We start from the raw sequence: 26,241 nt of genomic DNA on the forward strand, positions 1-26,241 counted from the left end.
TAGGAGCTCAATTTATTCATAAGAGTATTTTCAGTTCTTGTTGAAAACCTGTAAATTTCTTGAAAGCTTGTGTTTAAAGTATAACTCTCAATAATTATTAGATTATTATTTACTTAAATTGTATTAGAATAAAATAAAATAATAAAGTTGCATATTTGTAGTGACGTGCTATTATTTAAATAATCTTCATCCACTTGTCTATTTAATAGGTTTAATTTGTTAATTTTGGGTCATAAATAATATTTATTAAATAGGTATTCATAATCTTGAAAAAAAAAATTTAGTTAAACACTAATGTATTATACCTACGTGGCTTCGTTCCTGTTTATATAAATATTAAATTGGTACTTCCGATATAGAAAATTATATTTAAAAATATGTTTATAGGTACACCACATTATATGACAACGACATAGATACAATGCAATAAGTAGGTAGTAGGTACCTATCTATTTTACCTGCAGAGTTGGAAATTCGCAGTAATAAATTGTAGTCTTGATCTATTTATAATATTTTTAAAAATACATGCCATCGGCCTTCATTACCATGAATTCTTTACCTAACATGTCGTGTCCAACATTTATTATACACGAGACCTGATACCTATACTTTTATTCTAAGATTAAAATATATTTAAATTTGTAAAGGAAGTTGATATTATTAATTATTAAAAACGCATACGTATGGTTTATAGGCATACATTTATTGTGTATTAATAGTGAAATATGTCAAAGCTGTGTGTTGGATGATTTTGATAGCAAAATCATAGTGATTTTCTTTTATACAAACTTTCATCACTGGACGGCTAACTTTGGTGTTTGTGCGATGAAAATGTTCTGAAATGTTTTACATTTATAATACCTATAACCTATGTACAAAAATAGGCATTAAAGAATCTATTAATACCTAAAAAAAAAACTTTGTGAAAAATTGTTTTTGGTTGAGAAACAAACCCATCCCCACCTTCCCCATAAGTTGGAAATGACCTAATTACATTTGTGCTTATGCAGTTAAGTACAATATATAAGGTTATAATCAGGGCCTAATTAAGGAGTTGGTCGCCAGTAGGCTAGGATTGATTTGGCACCCTAGTATAATTAAAAAAATATTTTGTGGCGCCCCCAATTTAACATTGGCCGATTGGCGCCCTAGGCTGTAGCCTACTCAGCCTATTGGTTAATCAGGCCCTGGTTATAATACTAACATGGTATTATTTGTTTTTACGATTAAAACTACCTATCTTAATCGTAACTAAATTAAATAAATTGTGCGCGCGCGATAAATATGATTATCATAATTATTCAGTAATAATAATTCATAGCCCTTTCGGGGCATAATATAACATGTATACGGTGGTTGACTGCTGTTGTATTATATTTCGTACATTATCGGTTATCGGCCTTCGATCACGCGAAATAAAATATGAAAATAATCGTTTCTCAAAATTTGTCCCCCAACGGTCGACGGACTTTATTATGTTATATACTATATACATATTCATTATAATAATATATCAACGAACTCATTCGTTTCAATAACCGAATAACCGTCACACGCACTCACGCACAAACACACACATTGTTTCAAATAATAGGGTTAGTCACTCCTCATGAATCAGCCACAACACGATAATACTGTAATATGTAAAAAATTATATAATAATATCAGGGCTGTTAAAAAGGCTAAAAATAAGAGTGCTCCCTCACGGGTTGAGAGCATAAGATTACCAACTTATTATTTTTTTTCATCAACTTGGTATAATTGTATAATGTCATGGCAAAAGTGGTTTTGAATTCGTATTACGTTTTCCTCGGTTAAAAATTTATCATACTTTACAAATTGTTCATATTATTTCATTTTAAGTAATAATTTTTAAATTTTTCTTGATTGTATAAGTACCTGATTTATAATCCTGATTATTTACAAAGATATGTATTCATAATGCATGCAAACTATACATCTCAACAACAAATACATATATATAGGTATTAAGGTATGGTACTATGGCAAATATATTATAAATAGGTATACAAATATCTAGGTAGGTATGTACAAATCAACATTGCCAGTGCTGAATACTTTAGTTATTTGTGGTATGTAAAAGCTTTGAATATTGTTATTTCATTCATTCACAACAATTTAATTCTAATAAATATTAATGATAATTTAATCGTATGTAGGCTCATACAGAAAATACATTTTATAACTCTGTATATATTTTACTCTGCGGTTTTACTTAGTTGTCCTAAGTTTATATGCTTTAAATAATAATATTTTCATGTACATTATTTATTTATTTATTTATTCAAATATATGGACGTAAGTCCTATTGCAATTTCGAATATGTGCACATAAGAATATAAGATATTACCAATTAGTAAACAAGAAAAAAACATTATAACAAAAATTTTGAATAAAACTAATAGTATTTAAATGAATATAATAAGAAAACTATAAAGTGCGATATGGTATATAATGAAGATAATGGACAATAAGTTATATAAAATCAAAGGGGTAAGTGTTACCAGCTACCACGAGGACATTAGCGGGGGAATTTAAAATATAATTTTTATTTGAAAATTGAGGGTAAAATGGTTTTGGATCTCTGGTATTAAGGTTATTTATTTTTAAATTAATCAATGATAACAATTCCGGACAATCAATAACGCCTAATAATAATTTGTTAAGAAATTTGGAAAGTAGAAGTATTCGACGTTCATTAAGTGGTAAAAGATATAGAAAATGTAATACGTTATTATAAGAACCGTGGGGGAGGCCTGTATATATTAAATTTAAAGGAAATGAAACGTAGAAAATTATTTTGAACAGATTCTAGGGAAGAATTTTGTTTTGAGGTATTATTTATCCAAATAAGAGGGCAGTATTCTAGATGGGAACGAACAAGGGAGCAATATAGAATTTTCAAGGGAATAGGATCTATGAATGAGCCACAGGTGCGCTTAATAAAACCCAAGTTACGCATAGCCTTATATTCTTTATCATTTCAGTGTGTGGGGAAAAATTTAATTTAGAGTCAAAAATAATGCCTAAATCCTTAAATTGAGATACAAGCTCAATATTTGAAGCGGAAATAGAATAATTATAGTTAATTGGATTTTTTATTAAATAAAAGTGCATAAATTTACATTTATCAACGTTCAAAGATAAGTGATTCCTATTACACCACGAAAGTAAGTTATTGATGTCAGATTGTAAATCAATCGCATCTTGTTCAATTTTAATTATTTTTATTAATTTAGCATCGTCAGCAAACATAAGGATATTAGAATTGGTTATGACATTAGGGAGGTCATTAATAAAAATATTAAAAAGAAGTGTAGATAAGTGGTCACCTTGAGGAACGCCAGAAGGTACTGGGAAACGCGTAGATTTAAAATTAAGGTGTTAAACAATTTGAAATCGGTCTGAAAGGAAAGATTGAAACCAATTAAGAAGGGATCCAGAAAAACCAAATGATTGTAGTTTTTTAATAAGAATTAAATGATTAACTTGATCAAAGGCTTTGGAAAAATCAGTGTAGATTATATCAGTTTGTGCGTTAGATTCAAAAGAGTGAAGTATTATGTTTTTTGTTATGGCCAAGTTATTGCAAGCAGAACGTTTTGGCATAAAACCAAATTGATTATTTACGAGGAATGAAGAGCAAAAATTGTTCAGTTTTGATGAAATTAAATGGGAAAATAATTTTGGGATTGACGATAATTTAGAGATTGGGCGATAATTTGAAATCAGTGAAGGATTACCTTTTTTTAAAATAGGTAAAATAAATGACGTTTTCCAAAGAGATGGATATATACCTTTACTAAGAAACAAATTAAATAAATTGGTTAGTACTGGTGTTAGGATAAATCTACAGTTGTAGAGAAAAATAGTAGGTATGCCATCTGGGCCAGTAGTTGAACTTAATTTTAAGTTGGAAATCGTATTAAAAACATCAAGTTCGGTAAGAGTAATACTATTTAAATTTATAGTAGAATTTAAATTAGAGTTATCTAAAATTAAAGAGGGGCAATTAAATGGTTGAGAAGGATTAATATGTCCTAAATGCCGGGTTAAAAAATGGCTTATCGACAAATCTACGACATTACTAACTAGATATATACTAAAAATCTATGTGGATGAGAATTGAGGAGGTTATAAGCACCCCCTATAGGGCATATCGAAGGATGGCTCTAGTTAGTGTACATACATGATGCGTATGGCCCGTATGGGTGACGAGCCCCTAAGATTATCTTAAAATGTTTTTATTAATAATAGTACTGCAATCTATTTATTACCATTATTTATTTTTTACCATTTGTTAATTTGATCCATTCTATATTGTTTGCTTATTTCAACGATTATGATGTATTGTTCTATTAGGCTCTAAGCCTGTTAATAAATAAATAAATAAATAAATAAATATAATATTAAGTATTTTATTGAGACACAAGTAGCTGCATAATAATTAATAATAATATGTAGAGGAAAAACCACAACCGGCGGGCGATTTGGACTTTATGCTAAATGTCATAAAGTTACCGTGTATACTGAGTTATACTTTAATCGAACAACACTCATAATTTCAAAATCTATTAACTCTAAATATTTTTTTACATAATTTCTAGTCAAAATAAAACAATATTTTTAGTATTTTTATAATTATAATTTTAAAGTTTTTACTTTTTTGATTGACAACATATATTTTTAATTTAATATTCCAACGCAGAACATTTTTGGAGTATTTCGATGTATAAAAATCGTAATTCTGATGATCAGTTTACGAATTATAAATATTTAAAATTTTGGTTAGCAGTATCCCCGTATCACACCACTCTACTCTGAGTCTACTCATATAAACTTTTAATATACTTACAACTAAAAATCAGATTAAATTGCATTGGAGACACATACAAATTGCATTTTAAAACTGTATTATTGCATCAAAAAATACGTAAAAACTAAATTATAAATTGCACTATAAAAATCCAAAAGTTATATAAAAAAATGATGTGCATAGAAAAGTATAGAATTTAACCATGTTCCCCATCTTGTAATAATATAAGTTCGGAAGGTAACGGTTTACCCAGCATATCTTTTCTGTATTTATTTATTCTCGATAGTGCTTTTAGGAAAGCTTTTTTTCCTAAAATAAACGAAATAAGTTAAACAGGTATTTAGATTAATGTAATAATAAATTTAGCTGAGTTAAATATTCTGTTCATTTAAACACACAAATAAGTAAAAAATTGAATTATAAAATTAAATAGGTAGGCTATATCATGTTTGATCAGATTTGATTTATCTTAGCCGCAAAAAAGTTGCCGTATTAATTAAATCTGGTCTTTACTAACTTATAAGTTATAAGTATATAATTAATAAACTACTCATCCGAATTTCGATTTTTATGTATTGAAATACTCAAAAAAATATTCTATTATAGAATATGAAATTAAAAATGTATGTTGTTTATTTAAAAAAGTAAAAACTTAAGAAATAATAACTATAAAAAATAATAAAAAAATGTATTTTTTTGCTTTATTTTTACTGAAAATTATACATAAAAAAATATAATCAAAAACGTTAATAGATTTTGAGATAATAAATGATGTTCAATAACAGAATCATTCTGTATATAACGTACACTAAATACCTTCGAGAGCCATTTATTTATCCAGTGGACCGCAGGTTAGACACCACTATACATAAATAATATAATATAATATAGTTATATAAGTACTATGTACATATATTTTTGCATACGTATTAAAGTCAAAGAGCACCTACTAGTAAATCTGTCAGCTAGTAAAGCTGTTGTTAACATATATGTGACCTGCACACAGACAGGCAGTCTAGGTAGGGGATTGCCACAAAGAGCCATTACCGTCCCTGTTTTTTTGATCTTATCCTTGGTGGGATTTTATTTGCCGGAAGTAGTAGTATAGTATAGTGCATGCTATTTTTTTCAAACTTTTCCTTCTGTAATTTTTTTTTAAGGATACTCGATATCCTATATTATAATAGGAAGATATGTATAACCTTTTTCTTCATTTTCAAGATTTTTTACTGAGAATAAAATTTATTGTTTGTTATAAAAAAAACACTAGTACATTTAAGGTATCAAATAATTTTTTAATTAAAACAAAATATGAAAATCGATTTTGTCAATAACTAGTTTTGTGTAAATATTTTTGTTTTCAATTTTTAGAAAAAATTTTTTTTTCTTATACATGGAAAGAATTTAAAATTTTTCTTTTTGATTTCTCAATAGTACCAATAGTCAATACTAGATTCAATTTTCTATCATTAACTACCCTTAAAGTTGAAGATTGACATTTTAAAGCATTTTGTTGCTCCTAATGGTGACGTCAGACTAAATAAAAACTCACAACCTTTCTGAATCTAAAATCACACCTGTCGCATATAATTATTTTTGATTTATGTCAAAAAGCAATTTGGTTAATTCGGTGACAATAATTATAATATACAGGCGCAACACCCCAATTAGTACTTATATATACTAGATTTACATACAATCACATATAATATTATTCGTATATATATATTCTACTTAATATGTTGTATATGTGTATACCGGTACAGTGAGACATAATGTCAGTATAAAAAGGGGTAGAAAAATCAATTAGGCGTGTGGAAATTAATGTAAAAAACGGTCATTGACGAAAAAAAAACACAACATTTTTGAATTATTAAATAAGCGCTGCACTAGACCCTGCCGGTCGTCCCTTTTTTGGTAGGCCAAGGACGGACTGTCACCGTGTGCTATTTTATAAATTATTATTACACGTTTAATATCGTTGGTCGGTTTTTCTGTGCTGGTTTCCGTCGTTGTGCTAGACGTGACCTTTGAGTATAGACATTAGACAAATACACACGCTTTCCGTTCTATATATGGCCATGTTATACTATAATGATTTATGAATATAAAAATATAGATTATTGATACGTAACGTATATTGTGATAAATTATTTATATTTGCATATATCACGCAAGAACCGCGGTACTAGACTTTTCTGACAGCAATATCTGAAGACATATTTTATCCTGGGGGAGGCGAATCACGGCGGGTTGCATTTATGTGGATGTGACACTATTTTACTATTTTATTTTTACTTTTTTTACTGTATTTTTACTTTTTTCGTCATGATAATCTAAGCTTAGTTTCAAACAATTAGAAATTTGTTTTAATTTTATTGATTTATCTACCAAATTAATTTATATCTCATTTTTAATTTATGAAGTTGGTATACTTATTGATGCTTATTTTTCATTTTAGAATTTGTTTAAGATGCCGAGCGGAACAGTTAGATGAATTTATTGATTTGTTTTGTCTTTGTTAAGTGTTGATAAAAAAATTTAGAGACGGTTAAAAAATTTAAAATTCAATTAATTATGTCACTTTATTATTTGTTCTTATTGAAATTTAAAAATATTGAAAACACATTGATAAAATATTTTTCATCACCATTTGAAGTTTGACAAAATTAGTCATAATCACGAATAGGTTCAAATTATTTTGCACTTAAAAAATTATAAAAATTTTGATTAATAATATATATTATATAAATTTATGATGAAATACCTTTAAAAATATAGACTGATAGAAAGTTACCAAGAAGTATAAGGCACTGTAATGTATATATTAAATTGAAATTTAATGATAAATTATTGCATATAAAATATGATACTGAGTGAAAACAATCTGTCCGACTATATAACTAAGTAAGAATATAATTGTATGATATATTTAAATTTCTATTAAAGTAATATTTATTTAACTATTAGTTTAGTAATTAACTTTTGTTCAAAACAATATATTTGGAAATATCATTGTGTGTACTTACATAATATTATAAACGTATAATGTATATACAACAATAAGTTAAAAGTTTCAAATACTCACGAATAATATTTTAAAATTTTAGAAAATTCCATTATAATATTTGATAACATTTCCGAGTATTCCATTTTTCAAATACTGGTTTTGTGTAAAAATTAATATTTTTCCTTAATTTTCTTTTATATTTAGAAAAGTATTTAGAATCTTTTACCTCCAAAGTACTAACTTCTCATTTACTACCAGAATTTATCTTCAAATTTGAAAATCAAAATACTATTATTGCTTCAAAAGTTGATAATAGACACAAAAATAATTGTTTTATTACTCTTGTTAATTTTGTTTAATACTTGTTATACTAGCAATATTTATAAATAAATTATGTTCATATAACTATGTAGCCATGCTGGTACCCGAAAATATAAATTAAGTAAAGTTAAGTGTACTTTGCTGAAATCAGTTTATATAAATTAACATTTTTATCAATAGACCATAGTTGGACCATAAAATGCAATTTATTAAAAGTTATATTCACTAAAATAGATATTTGAGTACTTATGTTAAGTTTAGTGTATAATAGGTATCTACTTGGTGTAACAATAATTTGACATTGGAAATAAGACAATTTGTATATTTTCTGTTTTAAATATTTATTTAATTTCTGTATTCAATATTATTTAATTTATCATAAACATGGCAATTATAACTTCAAGTTAAGGTAATTAAAAATTATTTTATAATAATTATTTATACGTAATTAAGCATAGTGCATACTTCTTATAAATATAATATGGTAAACACTAAACACTGTAATATAATATACTAATATGATATATAGTACAGTTCTATGATATTCACGTGGACTTATACACATGGTGGTTTTTTCCGTGGTCTTATTTCCTACTACCGATGAAGCAACATGAAAGCATTTGGAGCACTGAATTTAATGAAAAAAAAAATGAACAAATAAAGTATTTTCTACTATATACCTAGTTCACATTGCTAAACAATTCGCAAAAGTCTTAACAAGAAATAAATACCTTTATAGTATATTATGTGGTTTATATGTCTAAGAATTTAATCTTAAATTTGTGTGTATTTTTTTTAAAAAATTTAATGAAAAATCTAAAAACTATACTATTTTTGAGTTATTTTACCTAAATTTTTTAAATAAATAAAAATCCACTTGCAAACAAAAGTTAGACAATACTGCAAAAGGTTGATATGTCCTAGATAATAACGTTTTACTCACTTGTGTTTACATATTTATAATATGATCATAACGTCGACGTTACCATTATGATAGGCGTTAGCATGTAAATAGATAATAATATTATGTGTGTTTGTTTTGTCACCTGCCGGATGCCCGGATGGTTCGGGAGACAAATCGCTAGAATTTCGCTCGGCAAATAAATAATCGCTGTACGCTCTCGTGGATGTTGACGCACTTGAGACTCGATCGTAATGGATTCACATTATGACGCAGGTATGAAATTTTATGTTCGGTGTGTAGCACCTATCACCTATGACAAATTTTTTTCACACGCATCGTGTTATATATTATTATTATTGTACATATCGGGTGACTATACGAACGCAATATTACTAATATTAGATATATTATGTTTACACAGCAACACAGATGTTTCCGGAGTATATAATTTTCTGCTTGTAGAATTTACGGAGCTACTACGGTTTATATAATTGTAATGATATATATTGGCGTACATCCGCAATCGCCACCGATGATATCATCTGTTCCGATATTAATGATAATATATTGTCTTCTGCGGAAATAGGTTGATCAAACTTCACGTATACCTCTAAGTAATTACAATAGTATTTTCATATATTTACATACGTACGATGCATACCTATATTATGACGTGTCACATGCATGTCTATATTTTATCTTATGTCGTTTTATACGTGGTTTGTCATATTACTCGTATTATATAGGTAGTATCAAAAATCGTGTGACAAAGAAACAAATTTCGATAAAAATAACAAATTTGAAAAATGATTCTTATTATTTTGGAACAACAAATATTTTGTTGAGCATTTTAAATTTACATGAACTACATCTTTCTTTGAACTAAAGTTAATATTTTTAAAAACGTACTTATACCTATCTTGATTTACGATCGTGTTCTTTTCCTAAATTATTTTTGATGGTTAAATTATAGACAAATCGTTGTTCAGTATTTTATTATAAGGAAAAGTAAAAATATAAATAAACATAGAAAAATTGGATAAAATCATAAATATACAACTATAACCATTGAGTATTTGAATGAAACTTGTTATTGAAATAAATATACCTTTGAAAGGTAGATTTAATCTGTTTCTTTTATTACAAAATCATTTATTTATTTATTAAACTTTTAGAATAAACGTACAATAAGGTACATATAGTAATAACTAGAGCTTCGATTTATAAATACGTAATTTTATATATATTATACTAGTGTAATTTATTTATTAATATTTAATTAATAATTACGTATGGGTTCTTAATGAAAACAATGTTTTAAATAAATAAAAATATATATATATTAAATAAAAAAAAAATGATTAATTATCTTGATTGAAATTTATGACAATTACTTATGTGTTTTTAAATATTTAAATTTTCAAATTCAAAAGACCGCCGATTTAGTTGTAAAATTATTTTATACGGACTGAAAGGATCTTTCGACTTCGGCTGATGTTATAGTTGGACAATATTCCATGTTTACTATGTCCGAAGTAGAAAGTGATTACTAATAAGACGTAATTGTGATTTATTTTTCAAGGTATTAAAAAAAAAAATAATAACTCATTTAGACAAAGTTTTAAAAATTATTATTAGAATTGGAAAGAACGCTGACTTGAATATGCATCAAATTGAGAGTTTAGCCGTACCTACATATTTGAAAACTATATAATATGTTATTTAAAAATAAAATTAAAATGTCTTTCAAAGTAATTAATATAGAAACAAGAGAATTATAATCTTGAAAGAATTTTTCGTCTTACAAAAATTGAAAAACGTCAGATATATATTTTATTAAATATACCCCTTGCACATGCATATTAATTAGTTTTAATTTTAATTTTTATGTTTACATATATTAATTTATTTTTTATTTTCAACCTTTCTTTTTTTTTATCACTTTACGTCGTTGACCCCGTTTTACCCGAAATAATATATTATAATATGTATGCATAATAATATTATTTGTGTGAAACATGAATAAAGTAAAACATAATCGCCATATTTTATCGTCATATTCCGTCATAAAACAAAATTAAAAACCTGCGTACTTGTATGTAAAATATTCAATGAAGATTATCCAAAAATTTACAAAAAAAGAACGAATGCGTTTAATTTACGTCGCGTGTAAAATTGTTTAATTTAGTTACCCGTCGATTGATTTTCATAACATATATATGTGATAAAATACGCGTGTTATATTTGAAAGTTTGTGACCAGCGTATAAAATATATTTATATTTGGCGAAAAAAATATTCACAACATGCGGAATTGTGTGTATTTTTCATATTATTTATATTTCTGCAGCAGATATTAAAACAGTAATATGTGGTTATGACGGGAGGCCTTGTGGCGGGGTTGGGTGGGGTTGCGAGATGTAGGAACGGAAAGGGGTATTTTTTTTGTCAAACGCCCCCCCTCCTTCGCGTGTGCTACGCTCGGGAGCGTGACAGTTCCTTGTCAGTGGGCCTCCAGTGAGTACGCGTGCTGTGGACGTAAAACACCTCAATGAGACTACGGAATGATCTCGAATGCTTCAGGTAAGTGACAAAATCAATTTGTTAATAAAGATAACTTAAAAATTTGTTTTCAAAGTTTTTAATTTCAACACACTTTTAGCCGTATTATCAACAAAATATATCACGTGGTCTAAGGTTATACCATTATGAATAGGAGTTGACAAAATATTTTATTGATGTTGAGTAGTATAATTCAACTATAAATATTATTGATAATTTGTTTCTCAACGAGTTGTGATCGGTCAAATATAAATGTGTAATACTAACTGTATATCTACCAACAAAATACTAAGCAGCTTTTTCGATCTGGTTGTTTTAAAATATTAATAATTTAGAATCCCAAAAATATTGTAAAAACTGTAGTATAAATTGTGTTTTTTTTAAAATAAAAATTCGGTTAGAAGGTATATTCACGTTAATTACGTTGGCAAAAACTCAATAATTATATACCATTTGATAAAGAATATTAGTCGTGTACCTTCATATATTGTTTCCATGTGGTTATTATATTATACGTGGTTTTAATTTTTGAACACGATATCTGTAAATAATATATGTATCGGTAAGCAGTCTGTCATTATTAGATGGAAAATCGATTTGCCATAAATACAAAATATTAAAAAAAAAAGTTGCTTGTCTATTTATTTGCGAGTTTAGTTATTGCAAAAATTTACTATTTAAATGATCGCCGATTTGATGGAAAGCTATATTATTATATTAAGCCACGCGTTAATGTATGTCGAATCGACAATCGTTTATTTGAATAAATAAGAGCTGATATTATATTCTGCAATTATAGTGCCTTAGTGCCTTACCGTTAAGTGCATTTAAGTGTACAGGAATTTAAATCTAATCTGAGTATACTGTATAATACCGATTAATATATATAATAAAATATAACATGATATCCTAAAATAATCATGACGTAACAATAAATTAAGATCGTATACATTTTTCGTCTCTCTGGATTAGCCGATAGAGTACTATAAAATTGCAGAATTGATATGTAATTATTTACATATAAAATCGAATAATTGAAAAACGAATCAGTTGTAGCCGTAATTAAGAAAAAAATATGCATAACAAATAATTATTTGTCATTGTACTATATACAGGTAATTTGGAAACTTTCATATAGCTGTTATATTAAATAATAATGTGTATTTATCGAACACTATTTATGTCTATAAATATTGCAATTTGTAAAGCTTTATTTACAAGATTTAATGCAATGACATTATAACTGAATGTATATTATATTAGGTTATATACTGAACTTTGATATAATAATCGTATGGTAAAGTCACTTGTGTTATTGTGTTAGTCAAATTAGTCTGTATTTATTGTTCCATAACTTGACACTTTAAATTGCACTATACAGCTTTTAATAATATATATTATTTATACGTAGGTAAATAGGGTGGTTACCTATACGATTTGCATATGTGTACACAACATATTATGTCTGTGTATAGTGTCTGGAACACTATTGTTTGCTGTAACAAAACTATGACAAATTAGGTCTATAGTACTTATTATTCATATTATTCCAAGTAGATTTATATTTATTTATCTATGATAACAGACGTGTGTGTATAAATTTTAAGAGCTACTTATACACTATTGTGAACACTTAAGATAATATCAAAATATAGTCATAATTTTTCTTTCTCGGAATTTTTATCGTAATAAACCAGTAAGCGTATGGCGGGTTTTTCTTTATTCCCTTAAACCCTTGCGTGTGTGTATTTTAAAGTAAGCATTTTCATAATAAATTCTATAAGGAATATCGTACGGTTATATATAAAATAGGTAGGTATATAAACAATCGATTTTTCGATCGATTTGATTTTTAACCTTACGGGTTATCGACGTTTTGATTTTTTAATATTCACCCACATTGCATCACCTCTTCGATTCTATATTGTTTACCAAAACTAACCTAAATTCAAAATATACATAAAAAATATTATATTATCTGTGATATCGCAAAAACCTTGTAAAAATCGTAATTGTGAACTGTCAAGAGACTATATATATTATAATATTTTAAGATACTTAAAAAGAAACGGTAAAATCAATTTTGGTTATCTAACCTAATAAAAAAAAAAATCAACTTAAAAATTATTTTATTTCTAAAAATATTTTTGAGACAATGTTTGTTTGTTATAAAGGGTTATTGGAAAGAGAGACGGCCGTTCATAATTATACTGTTTATTACGCCAAACGCCAATACGATATATTTTATGCTCGTATATTTGTTATACAAAAAATTATCAAAATAAATAAACAGGTTTTTTTCTTTTATGCAAATATAGAAATAGCAGGATTATTTTCTAAAATCAGGATAAAGAACATCTCGTTTGATGTTTCCTGTGATAAATTAAATTCCTTTAAATGTAAACTGCACAGATTTTTAATACGGTAACTGTGTTAAACCTAACCTAATCTAATTTAACCTAACTTTTGGGTTGTTTTAATCAAATATAAAGTAAAAATTATATTATATTCAATTTTAATAATTAATTTATTTTCTTTTAACCTATATCAATAATATTTATGTAAAAACCGTCAGTTTTTCATGAGTAACAAATCCAGACAAGTCTATCTTTAAAATGCAAAATTTAAAAATTTTGGTTCGATGCACATATTCTCGGATATAGTGACACGTCACGGTGATTTAAATTATCTTTGTGGTAGTCCAGTCCTGGCGTAGTGTTGGGAAAAATGAGTATAAACTACAACCTAAATTCGTGGAAGTTCTTTTATTGAAAAAATTAATTATTATAATGGAATTCCGCTAGTTGACAAAAATACTTGTTGGTAGTGGCGCCGAATTAATTTTTTTTAGGTGTGGCAATGGACTTTAATTTATACACACCTATTTCTATACGGCAAACCTAAGCCGTGGGAGCAGAACTCCCCACACCCTCTAGTCAATGTTGATTTTTTAAGCAACAAAATATTATTTTCACAAATAAATTGTATTATTTGCTGAATTTTTGTAGTATTTAACATTTTAATATATATACGAGTATATAAGTACTTTAATTTTTGATTAGCATAGAAATTAATTATATAATCATCAGAAAAGAATATTGACAAAGAAATTGATTTATATTTTATATTTTTACTACTTAGATCATATTATTCATATTTTTGTTAATTTATAGTAATTAAAATATAGTTATCTGTTTTTTCTAATGCAATCATACGGTGACACAGTGTACGCTACGACACTCAATGAATAGACCAGTTCGCGTTATTTGTAATTTTATGTTCACTGCTCCTTCTTACCTTAATTATAAAAATGTACAATTTTTTATACCTAAAAACCACAATGCTAGAGAGTACTAATCCCAAAAATTAGGTGGGGCGGCCGCCACACCTAACATATAGGCTTGACGCCACTGCAGTTATTGGGTTCAAGAACGAAGAAATGATTTAAATGAACACCTGGTTTGCCCGTTGTCTATGGTTATTGTTTGACATTGAATGGTTTGTGTATCTGCTGGGTTGTAAAAACGAAGAGAACTATCGGCCTTTGTCGCCGACAAAACATCGTACGTGACGCGATCCCTCGTTTAAACTCATGTCGTAGATCGGTTTTGTTGTTGTCTTGTAGTAGTGATTGGAAATTGGTAAACCGATCATTTAGTGCTTGTACTTGCAATTATTATAGGTATTTTGCAGGATTAACTATGTACCAAGTTTCATAACCATCAGTGCGATAAACTTGCCAGTGGATCTCTTACACACACATAGACATGCTTTTTATATTAATATAGATAAAAAAAAATGAATAAACAATAATAGACGCTATATTTTTGGTAAATAAATAAAACTATTTGGGTTCTGTATCACTGTTTTTTTGGAAAATAATAAAAACCGAAGCTAAAATATCCGCTGTCATATCCACTCCTGTGTACCCAGATAGAAACAGTCTTAATAATATTCTCTTTTATAAGATCATTGCTAGGATAATCTACAGTAACTTGTTTCTTATAATACATACACACTATATTATTTACAGGTCAATAAATATTAAATAGTTTATTATAAATTTATAAATTATTGATCCAGTAGATCACAAGACCGGAATTATTGTTTCATAGGAATAGGTATTATATATAGCTTAATATTTGAATAGATATTTCAAAATATTTAACGTTTTTGGATATGATTAAGTTAACGTCAGCTAGTGAATATATAATATATATACAAGGTGATTCCGATTCACCCAAAGCATGCTTACCGTCATTTTCCCTTTAATAATACATTTATTCAAATTCTGGTTTTTAGAATTTTTAAAAATATTTAAAGACCATATTTTAAAATTCTCAAGACTTTTGTATCACTTAAAGAATGTCCCGTGATGATAAAGATGTATATTTTACAAATAAGAACTTCCTATTTACTGGGTAATTTGTAATAATTGTGATGTAGGTACCTGATTGAAAATTCTAATTGGTAGTTACCATAGTTAAAAAGTGGATGTAATATTGAATCTAGTATTTATTACATTCGAATCTATTTTACAAACTATAAATGTTGAAATCATTATAGATTCAATACTTTCAAACCTATTGTCATAGTCCTTTAAATAGTGGAACATGAACATTTTAAAATTATGAATTTGAATAGGTAACAGTATTATTGAAAAAATAGGATCATGTTTGATTAATAATTTTATACAATAATGTATGTATATGCTACGATGCTCTTTAGGCCTTTTTTTAGGCATTGCATTGGTTTTTTGTCTGTAATGGGCTGGAAACAATGTATTTAGGTAATTATTAATTCAATAATTCTGATTTATTATTTCACTCTTCATTGTTTTTGTTTTTATTTTCGTTAATCAATGTACTTTGTTTTAGAAAAAGAACGCTTTATCAAAGCAAACGATTCGACTTACAATGCTCAGTTCAATTATGCGGTAAGTTTTTATGGACATACCTACTATTATTTTTACGTGTTATAAAAGTGCAATAGGTAATCCGTTATACCAATATAAGTGATATAAGTATATAACCGAGTATAATACACATAAAGCATCTTAGAATAATAATTATTTATCTTTGGATATTTTCCTAGACAAATTACATAAAAACATCGAAGTACACTTTGTTGACGTTTCTGCCACTGAATTTATTCGAACAATTTCAGCGGCTAGCCAATTTTTACTTCCTATGCCTAATGATGCTGCAGATGATATCGATTATATCATCATTGACACCTATCACCACTTCGATACCACTGATCGGCGTGCTAACAATCACTGCCATCAAAGACGCCTACGACGACTATGTACGTATATATGAACTTGTGATACTAACGTATTGTAAATTTCACGGTATCATATATTTCCGATGATTTCATTTCTGTTACATATATATTATATTAACGAAACTGTTAATTTAACTCACTAGGGAATATGACAACATTTTAAATACGAATGTGCATTTGAAGCGACTTCATATGTTATCGTGATTTCAGAAAAAAATATGCCTCTTTGATTTATTGAACTATGCAGTTAGGAGGTATATTTGGTAGGTCGTAGGTATACCGAATGTAAAATTAGTTAATCTATACGATTACTTGGAATCTCTTCAATACATTAAAAAATTACCATACATTTCAAAATAATTTTATTTAGTCAGACATTACAGATTACTTTATCATAGATCAAATTCATGAGATAAATGTTTGAAAATATACATATAAATAAGGTCTTATTATTATTTTTTTCAATACAATAATTGTTAAATATCAATGAAGAATTATAAGAAATATTTTAAATTTAATAAGATATTTAACAAGAAGATAACTAAGTATTAATCTTGCTTAAAACTCTTTTTTCCAAAATCAAACTATATTATGACTAATATAAAAGTCATATACACCAATAATAATAACGCGATTACCTCCTGTAATTAATGTTATATGAAATCCAACCGATAGAGGGAGATTGAGATTTCTCTCAAATCAAACCAAATACTTGACTAAGTTTGACAATTTTAAATTAATTGTGTTATATGTAGCAAAGGCACGTCAGCGACGATCAAGTGAACAATCGCATATCAAAGACTGTCAGAAATGGTCATGTAGTGAATGTGAAATGGAAGGATGTGCACGTAGGGGATGTGATTTTAATGGAAGACGGGCAGTTCGTCGCCGCCGATGTGTTACTACTGTCTACGAGCGAACCAAGTGGCCTGTGTTTTATAGAAACCGCAGAATTGGACGGGTAGGTAAATTATAGCAATAAATATAAACCATCTATAAATATTAAGGTTAGGTTAATTATTAAATCTGTTACAATATAAATTATATGAACAAAAATTAATTTAGGTAATACAAAATGATGTAAGTTTTTTATAAACGGGGAGCATATGACAATATGTAAGTTAAAATATTAGCCCCTCCCTTAATTGGTTTCCACCCATATAACAATATTATAAGTTACCTATAACTGTTATATCCCTACGATTTATGTATGTAATGATAACGGTTGTAAGACATTTGTACGGCCACACAGAAAAAATGAAAACCGCAGAAAGTTTGTACTAAATCATAAAAAAAAACAATTGTATACATTTTGTATAATTTATTGTTCCGCATTTAAATAGGCGAGTATTGGTAATCCTATAATTTTATAAGTTTCGTTATAGATTTCTTACAGAATTAATAAATAGTCATTAATATCATAAGTTAGTATGATAATATAAACATAATATAATATTTAATTATTTGTTTTAAAAAATTATGAGTTTGTGTAAACAATTGTAGTTATATACAAAATTAAAAATGCAGTTCGTTGTGTTATAGTTTTATTTTCGCGCTATGTACAGGCTTTGTGAATTTTTGAAACATTCACCGCCAATTGTAAGTTATATATAAACTTTAAAATTAAACGTATGTCACGTTACTTATTTTAAGTAATTGTTTATTGTTTAATTTTAATGTTTTGTACAGACTTTATGAATTAATTTTAGGATAGAATTTTGAAAAATTTTATCTTATCTCATGTTGTAATATATTATATTTTCTGGTTTATTTTTATCCTACAAAGTGTCTGTGATCGATTTTTACCCAAATTATTTTCACCATACAAAGTGTCCGTGGTATGAAAATCAAAAAATAGACAGTACAAAGTGATTGTTTACCAATGAGGAGATGGCATAGTGTATTCAATTATTATTAATCACAACGCAAACAAAAAAGATCGTCATAATATTTTGTATTCACGTTTTATCTGTTGTCTAGTGAAACGAACCTCAAGTGTCGGCAGTGTTTGGCCGAAGTGGCGGATCTTGCACACGAAGTGACCGATTTTGACGGCTTTATTCGGTGCGAAGCCCCAAACAATTTGCTCAATAAATTTCACGGCGTTTTACAGTGGAATGAAAAAGAGTGAGTTTCCATATAAAGCACTGAAATGGGATTTTATAAATAGTAGTTTTTCACAAAACTAATGACGAGGTTTTAAATAAAAATAATAAATTTTAAGTTATATAGGACACACCTGTATTTAAACTTATTAGTCACTGAGTTTAATATTTTTTTATGTATAATATTATTATATTATTATTTAATTCCGATCGATATTTGGCGTAACAATGATAAAATACCGTCAACTTTTTATGTTTTAGATTGATTTTAAACAATGATCATATTATCTTAAGAGGTTGTGTACTAAGAAACACAGAATGGTGTTACGGGATGGTGATTTTTGCTGGGAGGGACACGAAACTCATGCAAAATTCGGGAAAGTCGAAATTCAAACGAACTAATATCGATCGGCTGCTCAACTTTCTCATCATTGGGGTAAAAAAAAAATGCATACACATCTATATAAATATATATTATATATAGTTTGTTTCGTTGTATAATTAAATATTGTTTGTTTTCGTCGTTTTCACACAGATCGTATTGTTCCTTTTTCTACTCTGCCTGTCTTGTATGATCGGATCTGTCATCTGGGAATTCAAAACAGGTTGGTATTTCCAAACCTATTTACCTTGGGACTCATTGGTACCGTCCGACAGAATAGCCGGATCGATTACCATAGGGACTCTGGTGTTTTTTTCGTACGCTATCGTTCTCAATACATTAGTGCCAATCTCTTTGTATGTAAGGTATGTATGATTTACTGTAAACATTTTTTTTCTCGTTAAGTTATTATGTCTTTCTTTTTTATTCGGCAGCGTTGAAGTAGTGCGTTTTGTGCAGAGTTTTTTTATAAACTGGGATGAAAAAATGTACGATAAGCAGTCAGGCACCTCAGCTAAAGCTCGAACTACGTCATTAAACGAAGAACTTGGACAGATTCAATATATATTTTCGGACAAGACTGGTACCATGACCAAGGTAATGTTTGTTTTAAACGTAATATAAATAATAGATGGTTTGACGTTATTATAGATTCATATTAATACATTATAAAGTGAATATGTGTTTTCCTTCTATAAAAGTATTTTTTATTTTAAAATTGAGGAAATGATTGGAGATATCCTCCAATCTTATATGGGTGTCAGTATTAAACGTCGATTTATGTCAAGTATTGACATTTTTAGTAATATATTAGAATTTTTTTTTGTTTTTCAAAAAAAATGTTTAATCTTTAATCGTTTGATGATATGGAATTTAAAAATAAATGTTGTTATTAATTTTTTTTTTTATACTTCATATCATAGTGTTATGATTTTATGAATATTTTATGGTGGTATTAGTTAGATTGAAAAAACAACTATAAATTATAAAATGTATTAATATAATCATAAATCCTGCAATTTTGTTTTAATAAAAAAAATTATTTTAGAACATCATGACGTTTAAAAAGTGTTCAATAAACGGTATTGTTTACGGCGATCAAAGCGAAATTCACTATGGAAAATCTGACGACGTAATTAAGGTAATGATTTGTCGTTAATTTTAATAAAAACTCTTCACATTAAGTATCGTCTACTGTTACTGTCCGAGCTTTCTGTGTTTGTATATTATTTGTGTTCGTCCATTAGACGTACATGGACAAACAGACACCTTCCGCTGTCATCAGGAGTTACAATAATTCGCACTACAACAAAATTGACCAAGGCGTCAGAAGAGTAACTATAAATTCTACGTTGCACTTGGTATTGATGTCACTACTTAGACTGCGGTAACAAAATAAATGGTTTATTGAAGTATTAAGTGAGCTAGTTTTTCAAACAGGTTGGACCACCTCCAGTAGATTTTTCGTGGAATCCTCAGTATGAATCCGACTTTTTGTGGTACGATCAAAGTTTAGTAGATGCTGTTCGACAACTCAACAACGAAACCGAAAATACAGTGGTTACATTTTTTGAAGTATTGGCTTTATGCCATACTGTTATGCCTAGCTGGAAAAACGGTGCGTTTTTTGAATATAAGACATAATGGTGAAAATAAAAATAATGAAAATACAATTATCATTAAATTATTACACGTGTATAAATTAAGTTTATTATTAATATAATATAAACAAAGTTAAAACAATTTATTGAAAGTCATAATAATTATATATATTATATAATATAATATTAGAGATATTAGTATATTACACATAAATATTACGCGAATAATAATTTTATATTTGCTGTTTTTATTTTCGCTATTTTTCAGAAATATAGTTTTTGTTTTAAACTTTCATAATGATCAATTTTATGTTCACTACGGAAATTGGTCAAACGTTTTTCATAGCACTAAGGCTGTATTTTAGTATACATATTATGTTTATTTGACGGTTATATAGGGGTTTTAAAATATCAAGCTCAATCACCCGACGAGTCAGCACTTGTTTCGGCGGCTAGAAATTTCGGTATCGTCTTCATAGAGCGAACTCCGAACAGTGTGACGATCGAGATCATGGGCAAAATCAAAGTGTACGAACTTCTTTGTATTCTAGATTTCAACAACACTAGGCGCCGCATGTCCGTAGTGTTCAGGGAAAATAATAAAATACGGCTCTACTGCAAAGGGGCTGATAGTGTGATATTTAACCGCTTAGAATCGGGGAACGACGAATGCAAAGCTACGGCCTTGCAAAATTTGAATGTGAGTAGTATAACTATAATACGATAGATTTTGTAAACGTCGTCACGGCAACGACAGCGTGTTGGTAGGAATTTGCAGGTGACGGACTACGTACGCTTTGCTGCGCAGTCAGGGATATCGATGACGAGTTTTTTGATTCGTGGAAACATAAATACATGGATGCCGCTGCTGCTCGGACTAACCGAGAAGAAAAACTCGATAATGTGTACGATGAAATAGAAACCCATTTGAGATTAATTGGTAAGAATAAAAGATTTAAACGTATATGTCAGTTGACCATCGTTTTGAATTATATTTAACCCATTCATCGTCATATGTAGGTATCACCGCTATCGAAGACAAATTACAGGATGCTGTACCTAAGACTATATCTAACTTGCTCATGGCAGGAATATATATTTGGATGCTCACTGGGGACAAACAAGGTGTGTAGACCAATACTTGATTAAAATTTAATTTTAATTATAGTTAACAGTTTACTTTATTGGTTTATCTAGCTATCGTAATAGTCTTAAGTTTAAAGTAGAGTGTCTAGTATGTTATTTTAATAGAATTTAGCGAAAATTAAATTAGGTGTAACTAAATTGTATCAATAATAATTATAATAATAAAAAGTTAATTAAATTAATCCATAATATAATTAAAAACACGTAGAATACACAAACAGTTATTAATATAAATAAATGAATTTAAATATTATTTGAACTTAATGGTTTGAAAATGGTATTATTAGTGGTGGTATTGGTTTCAGAAACTGCCATAAATATTGGGTACTCTTGTCAACTATTAAATGACGAAATGGAACTATGGATAGTTGATGGCCATACTCAAGACCAAGTGGAATATCAGCTCGACCAGTGTAACAATTCTCTTTTGGGCATTTCCGAACACCGTCGTTCGGAAAGAAATAGTATGGCTACGAGTATCGTACGATTTAGGTTTGTAAAATTATTTACAATAATATTATTTGTAGTACAAATTAATTTTGCAATTTTAAAATAATAACGATGATGTGTTCATCGCCGAATTCAACGCGCGTTCAACGGCCAACCTGGTCGCCACTCTAGGCCGAATTGTTATTATAATGACTTAGCGCTAGGGATTTGTATTTTTTCAATTTTTCATATTTTTGTAAGCAATATCAAGGACGAGGGTTACTTAATAATAATATTTGAATGTTTTATGTAGCTCTTTTTTCCTTTTACTTGTTACAAAACGGCAATTGAAATAATAATAATAATAATAATAATAATACATGCATACAAAATTGCATCGATTTAATAATAATAATAATAATAACAAATATATATCAGATGATAACTGTAGCTGATTCACGTTACGTAACGAGACTATATATATTTATTAAATAAAATAATAATTAAGCACATTATTTGCCCGATCGGTAATAATACATATAATATTATAATATATTAACACGCTTCCGCGGTAGAGAAATTTTTTTTGCTATTCCATAGCGGATAATGTACGCTGTTCATAAAACAAATTAGATATGTATACTTAGATATAATTTGTTAAAAAAATACGTGTCAACCGTATCCTCATTGAGTGTTCCGCACTAAACATTATGTTATATCCGACTCTCCGCGGGTTCGACATTCTTGTAGTGATTACGCGTGATCGGGAGCCAATTAAAACTGCCGATTATTGATGCGCCTATAGTTTTTTATTAATGAGGCTCTTTAGTGGTTAGTTTGTTACGTTATATAATTTTTATCCATTATAGTGAACCCGAAGACGTTCAAATGGAAGATGGCGAAGAGCGTTTGTTCGCTTTAGTCATTAATGGTCATTCATTGGTTCACGCGTTGCACACTGAGCTCGAATATAAGTTTGTTGAATTGTGCACAAAATGTAAGTACTTAAAGAGCGCATATTTTTTTTACCACCAAATGATAACCGGAAATGTAATTGTTTTGAAATACGTATTTCATAGGCAAAGCGGTAATTTGTTGCCGAGTAACGCCTCTTCAAAAAGCAATGGTGGTGCAGCTCATTAAAAAATACAAAAACGCTGTGACGTTAGCAATCGGCGATGGTGCTAATGACGTATCAATGATAAAAGAAGCTCACATAGGCGTCGGAATCACCGGCCAGGAAGGAAATCAAGCAACACTGGCATCAGATTATTCGCTTGGACAATTTCGGTTTTTGGAAAGGTTGCTTTTGGTCCACGGCAGATGGTCGTACTATAGAATGTGCAAATTCTTGCGTTATTTTTTCTACAAAAATGTGGCATTTACTCTTTGTCATATTTGGTTCGGATTCTTTTGCGGTTTCAGTGCTCAAGTATTTATAACGATAAAAACGGTAATCTTCGAACGTTTGATATTATTTTTGTTTATTTTGCAGACGATTTTCGATCCATTTTACATATCCGTTTATAACATGTTTTACACCGCACTACCAGTATTAGCAATAGGAGCTCTGGACCAAGATGTTAACGATTCAAAAAGTATCATGTACCCAAAACTCTATACTCCAGGACTTAAAAACATGTTTTTTAATACTAAAGAGTTCTTTAAGTGTGCGGCTCTGGGAACGTACGCTTCGCTAGTGATATTTTTTGTGCCTTATGGTATTTACTTATCTTGTTATCAATGACTCACAATAATTTCCTTATAAAAAAATAAAATTTTCTTAGGTGCATATTTTTATGGTATGACCTCAAGTGGATTAAACGTTTTAGATCATATGTACATGGCAGAAGTCGTTGCAATGATTCTGGTCACAGCGATGACCGTACAGGTAAATCGTCTAAACAATTTGTATTAAAACGATTGGTTATATTTAATTACAAACAATAGTTTTTATAATGTTATTTAATAGGTAGCTTTTGATACGTCATACTGGACTGTAATTAACCATATTGTGATCTGGGGATCACTGACATTATTCTTTGTTGCGGAATGGATTTATAATTATCTCATCGGAGGAGTTTACGTAGGATCTTTGGCGATGGTATGCATGTATAGTAACTACATTTGATTTGCAGTTAATAATTATTTATTAAACATCTAATAATATTTAATATGACGCGTAAGTATTTAATTTTTATATGTGCTATGACAGGCAATGAAACAACCAACGTTTTGGTTGGTGACATTACTCGTCGTGGTTGTAATTGTCAGCCCCGTGGTGGCTTGGCGTCTGTATTTTTTGGAAACGAGTCCTGTTCTTACCGATAAACTTCGTTTGAAGCAGCTGAAGCAAACGTAAATTAAACTTTAATCAAATATTAATATAGATATTTTAACAGCTATACAAGTATCCATAAATGTGATATGTTTATAGGAGGCAAGTGTCGGGAACTGGTACGAGATTGCCGTCAGTAAAGCACAAACGACGTTCGATTAGGTCGGGGTATGCTTTCGCTCATCAAGAAGGATTTGGGCGACTGATTACAAGTGGAAAAATAATGAGAACGCCAAGGAATAGCGAAGGGTTTATTGATCGGACAAATTCGAATATATCTGATGCTACTGTATAACGTTAAAAATACAGTTAAATTGTTTTTTTTCTACTTAATATTATACTTATAAATAGAAAAGTATTTATTTGATCGTTTTGTTACAATCATACAATTTTAAATGTATACAAATCATATGATTATTAAAACTTTGGTATATAAACTCTCTCAACCTAGTCAACATTGAATTTTATACCAAAAATTAAGAATAATTTAATATGATTAAAATTTTACCATAATATTATGTGATAAACATTTAAGATAATTTTTTTTTAGTTTTAAAATAAATATATACTTATTCAGTTTGTGTCATTGTTACCAGAATGTTATTTTTGGGTATTTTTAAAAAAATTAATATACTTACAATAAAAATGTACATTGTTGTTTAAACGTTATCCCAATTATTAAATCAAAAGATACTGTGGAAAATTGCCTTTTGGGAATTTACGATGACCATATAATGTCAATTGTATGATTTAAGATGTTTTTTTTAGAAATATATAATGCTATTTGTGTTATTTTAATTTATTTTTATTAGTTATTATAGTGTCTACTGTTTTAATACAATTATATTTAGTAGATTTTGTATTTTTATCTTATAAATTGATTAAAATTTGATCTGCGATCCGATCACATATAATGGATAAAATCACAAAATACATGTTTTTAACGAGATACAAAAATCGAAATTATTTATTGATTGCATATATTTGGTTATCGACATAGTTTAGAAAAAAGAAGATTATGCTTAGAATTAGAAGGTATACTTCAAAACCATTTTTTTTACAATAATTCAGGACAGTCAATATCTCCATTTAAGATTTTGTAGATAAAAGTAGAATCAAAAATTAAACGTCTGGGCTTTAGTGACTTTAAATCTACATAGTTTGCAATCATGTCCGTGTTTTGGTTGAATATATTGGTTTTTTAGACATAAAAGTGTAAGTAATAAATATTAAATAACGATAATGAACTTTTTTTTAAATTGTTTTAACATATTATAACTATAATATAGTAAAATTAACTAAGGAACTATTTACTATAATA

General features: G+C 28.3%; 1 protein-coding gene across 4 annotated transcripts; it reads left to right on the plus strand.

The window, feature by feature from the left end:
• The first annotated feature begins 11,554 nt into the window (after positions 1-11,554).
• LOC132930063 (phospholipid-transporting ATPase ID) lies at positions 11,555-25,712 on the plus strand. 4 transcript variants are annotated; one of them, XM_060995718.1, is made up of 22 exons: positions 11,555-11,654; positions 16,511-16,569; positions 16,728-16,940; positions 17,675-17,880; positions 18,900-19,046; positions 19,286-19,460; positions 19,560-19,771; positions 19,841-20,003; positions 20,455-20,547; positions 20,654-20,767; positions 20,847-21,024; positions 21,406-21,707; positions 21,776-21,947; positions 22,028-22,132; positions 22,459-22,645; positions 23,452-23,579; positions 23,662-24,014; positions 24,078-24,303; positions 24,370-24,473; positions 24,555-24,686; positions 24,798-24,940; positions 25,020-25,712. In XM_060995718.1, the coding sequence occupies exons 1-22, from the start codon at positions 11,636-11,638 to the stop codon at positions 25,213-25,215; spliced, it is 3,627 nt and encodes a 1,208-aa protein (XP_060851701.1). In that variant the 5' UTR covers positions 11,555-11,635; the 3' UTR covers positions 25,216-25,712. The 4 variants fall into 4 exon arrangements, with proteins under 4 accessions (XP_060851701.1, XP_060851702.1, XP_060851703.1 ...); XM_060995719.1 differs by having other exon boundaries at positions 16,800-16,940; XM_060995720.1 differs by lacking the exon at positions 20,654-20,767.
• The last annotated feature ends 529 nt before the right edge of the window (positions 25,713-26,241 follow it).

This window comes from Rhopalosiphum padi, chromosome 4 (genome assembly GCF_020882245.1).
Source record: "Rhopalosiphum padi isolate XX-2018 chromosome 4, ASM2088224v1, whole genome shotgun sequence".
Taxonomy (NCBI): Eukaryota; Metazoa; Arthropoda; class Insecta; order Hemiptera; family Aphididae; genus Rhopalosiphum; species Rhopalosiphum padi.

Bases quoted from the DNA above. Each gene is read 5' to 3' on its own strand.
- LOC132930063 (XM_060995718.1), top strand. The intron at 23,580-23,661 runs GTAAGTACTTAA...CGTATTTCATAG, and splicing joins TGTTGAATTGTGCACAAAAT to GCAAAGCGGTAATTTGTTGC. The intron at 24,304-24,369 runs GTATTTACTTAT...AAATTTTCTTAG, and splicing joins GATATTTTTTGTGCCTTATG to GTGCATATTTTTATGGTATG.